This window comes from Belonocnema kinseyi, chromosome 6 (assembly GCF_010883055.1).
Source record: "Belonocnema kinseyi isolate 2016_QV_RU_SX_M_011 chromosome 6, B_treatae_v1, whole genome shotgun sequence".
Lineage (NCBI taxonomy): Eukaryota > Metazoa > Arthropoda > Insecta > Hymenoptera > Cynipidae > Belonocnema > Belonocnema kinseyi.
Window position 1 is genome coordinate 7,895,845 of NC_046662.1, and position 3,853 is coordinate 7,899,697.

The window sequence follows — 3,853 nt, forward strand, 5'->3', positions numbered from 1 at the left end:
AGTGTATAGAGCTCCAAGGAGATTATGTTGAAAAATAAAAAAAAAATTTACCCAAAAAAAATTGTTTTTATACTTCATTCTAAGGACTTATTGAACTACCCTTGTAGCAAGGAATATTTCTCTGCCTTTTACCTCTCAAAAATGTATTTAAATAATTATAAACTGTTTAAACAATAAATTTACAACTAAACTGAAATAATTCACTCTTCGCCCCATTAAAAAGATTCGTATTCATTTTTTTTCAGGACCCTAACAAAATTTCAAAGAAATTTAAATTATTTTTTTTTTTTGGGCCATCCTAATTTTCATGATAATTAATAACTTTTAGTCAAATGTTGAACTATAGTTGTCGGTAAATGTATTTGTGTCAGTCTTGAAATATTCTGTACTGGTCCTCCTTTCTTCAATTCTTAATTACGGTGAATAGTTTTTAATTTTTTTAATACAGCCGTCTAAAAAAAAAACTTTTGTTTAATTTATAACTGCAAAGATGAGACTAGTTAGGACTGCGCCAATGAACTCTGAGTATATCAGTACTGCGAATGAATCCTTCGAAGTATATAAAAAATACCAAACAAAAATTCATGGTGAACGAAAGGTTACAATGAAGCAGTTCACAAGATTTCTTGTGAAATCGCCTTTGCAGGTAAATTTATATATTTTCTTGTAATACATTTGAGATTAATTATTTATAAATACAGGCATCGGGCTTAACATTTATTGAGACTATTTGACGCTTTTTTAAAGCGAAGGCACTATTTTGAAAACAAAGTAAAACTGAAGACACTATTTGCAAATGGAAAAAACTAATTTTCAACCAAGAAAGATTTTTCAGTCAATAAAGAAAATTTGGTTAAAAAATGTTGAATTTTCAAGCCAGAGACATGAGCTTTCAACAAAACAGTTTAATTTTTAACTAAATAGTTAAGTTTTGAATAAAAAATATGAATTTTTTAATGAAAAACGTAAATTCTTAACCAAATAGTTGAGTTTCTAAACCAAGAAGATTAATTTTCGACCAGAAAAGATAAATTTTCAACAAGAAATGCAATAATGATTTTTAAACAAAAAATATTTTAGGTTTATATAAAAAAAAGTAGAATTCAACCCAAGAAAAAACGAAGTTTCAACAAATTACTTGTTTTTTTCTTCACCAAAAAGAAGAATTTAAAATAAATTACGTCACTTTTTAACCAAATTCTAAAAAAACGTAAATTCTGAATCAAATAGTTGAATTTCAAACCAAGAAGATTAATTTTCTACCAGAAAAGTTGTATTTTTAAACAAACAAAAAAAAACACTTTTAATGAAGAATAATACACTTAAATTTTTACTGAGGAAAATTAATTTTCAACAATAAAAAAATTTTTTTTCTGCAAAGCAATTTAATTTTGCACCAAATAGTTGATTAATTAAAAAAAAACAAAACAATTTTTAATCAAGAATGATGTAGTTAAATTTTCACGGTGGAGAATTAACTTTCAACAATAAAAAAAAAAATGTTTTGCAAAGCAATTCAATTTTGCACCATATAATTTATTAATTTTATACAAAATTATGTGATTTTCTACTCAAAAACGAAAATTCTCTATAAAACAATGGAATTTTCAAACTAAGAATATAAATTCTCATCGAAAAATGTTTTAATTTTATATAAAAAACAGGATAATTCGATCAACTAAGACAAATTTTCAAGAAAATACTGGATTTTTTACAAAAAAATTGATTTCTTACCAAAAAAAACGAACTTTAAGTCAATTGGATAAATTTTCAACCAAATATATAAAATCAATCAAAAAGATGAATTCTTAACAAAATACGTAAATTTTTAACCAAATATGTAGTTGAATTTTATACCAATTTTAAACAAATTACATCAAATTTCAGCAAAATATCTAAATAGTTAAATTTTTATTTTATCCTAATTTTAAAATCAAAAAATAATATATAATATAAAAAATATATATATATAATAATATATAATATGATTTCTTACCAAAAAATACGAATTTTAAATAATTTATATAAATTTGCAACCAAATCCTCAATCTAAGAATATGAATTTTCGCGAAAAATGCAATAATTGATTTTTTCAACGAAAAAATTTTTTATTTTATATAAAAAAACAGTAGAATTCAAAAAACAATAAAATGAGGTTTCAACAAAAGACTTGATTTTTTACCAAAAAGAGGAATTTTCAATATTTCAATTTCAATTCAATTTATTCTCTCTCATGTATGCCCTGCTGGTTTTTTTCGTATACAATATAAATATACAGTATTATAATATAATAAGCCGTTTAAAAAAATTATGTGACTCAGAATGTTCTAATTTTTGCAAAAATATAGCATATCCGCGCTTATTTTTTATTTCTAGTTTTAATTCTAATTCTGCATCACAATTTATACTTTGATTTCTTATTATTAATTAATCTTCACTATCGCTGAGCTCTTCTAGTGACTATCTGTTGATTCCTATTTACACTTGTTTTGCACGTTTTTCGGAGTCTCTTGCATAACCGCAGAGCTCTGAGCTCGGTTCTCTTTTCAGAACTTTTGTTAATTTCTGACTAATTTCTATTTCCGGGTTTTCATTTAACCATTTATCAACCCCTCTGACCAAATCCTCACTGACTAATCTCCTTGCGTTTTTCCATACCCAAATATGGCCAAGATTTTCCTCTGACGATCCGCACAACTCCTATTCGAGTCCCAATATTCCTCACTTTGAAATCCTTCTTTATACGTCTTATATAATACACAGTAGTTTGACCTATCTATCTTTCCCCAATCTATTTGAATTTCAAGTTCCATTTTTTTTTAAAACACCTCGCTCTAGATTATTTTCAATTTTACTTTCATTTCCTTGGTTTCTTATTAGCTCTAACGTCTGTCCGTCTCCCACTTTATGTATTGCTTTTTTCAACACTTCTCCCCACTTCGATGGCATATTATTCGCAATACCTCGCAATTCTGCCATTAGACATACCTTAGGTAGTCTGTCATCTCCCATGCTTAAAATTTCTAACACATATTTACTTGCCCTTCTTCTTGCCTCTATTTCCAAACTTCTTCTACCTGCTTCGTTTCTCCAAATATAATTTGGAATGTTCCTATCTAATCCCATAATCATTTTCACGTATCTACCTTGTATTCTTTCCATTACTTCCTTTCTTTCCCATCTCCATAGCTCCACCCCATACAGTAACCCTGCCCTAGCCAAAATGTCTAACAAGTAAAGTCTTCTTCCTATATTATTTATGTTAGCTCTTTCCATTACTCCCCATGCTGCATTAATTGCCTTTTGAGCTTTTCCTGCCAAAGTGTTTAGATGTTTGTTAAAGATCCCTCCCGTAGAAAACCAGAAGCCTAAATACTTGTATCTATCTACCACCTCTAATTTTTTTCCATATATTTTCCATTCTTCACCCTCCTTCATTTTTCCCCCCTTACGAAATACCATTATTTTTGTCTTGTTAACATTCATTGAAATCTTATTTTTATTGCTATATTTTTCTAAAGTTTTGAGCATTTCCTTTAAACCTTCTGGGAAGTCAGCTACTAAACTTGAATCATCTGCAAATTTTAGTGCATATACTTTCGTGTTTCCTATCACTGTGCCTCCTTCCTTCTTTCTAATCTATTCATCCTCCATGTCTTCAATAAAAATGTTGAAGAGTGTTGGGCTTAATGGGCAACCCTGTCTTACCTCTCGCTCCGTTCTAAAACTGTCTGTAATTCCCTCCTCTGTCAGTACTTCATTTTGCGTCTCTGGCAGCCCTACCCTTTCTGAAACCTGCCTGACTTTCTTTATATATACCTTTTTTCTCTAACCACCCTCTGATTCTTTCATC

General features: G+C 28.3%; 1 protein-coding gene across 3 annotated transcripts in view; it reads left to right on the plus strand.

The window, feature by feature from the left end:
* LOC117174228 (arginyl-tRNA--protein transferase 1) overlaps positions 1–3,853 on the plus strand; it is a 38,003-nt gene that overhangs the window by 19,380 nt on the left and 14,770 nt on the right. For all 3 annotated transcript variants that reach the window (XM_033363102.1, XM_033363103.1, XM_033363105.1), the window contains exon 6: positions 491–646. In XM_033363102.1, coding sequence (XP_033218993.1) covers positions 491–646 — 156 coding nt within the window. The remainder of the gene's footprint in view (positions 1–490; positions 647–3,853) is intronic.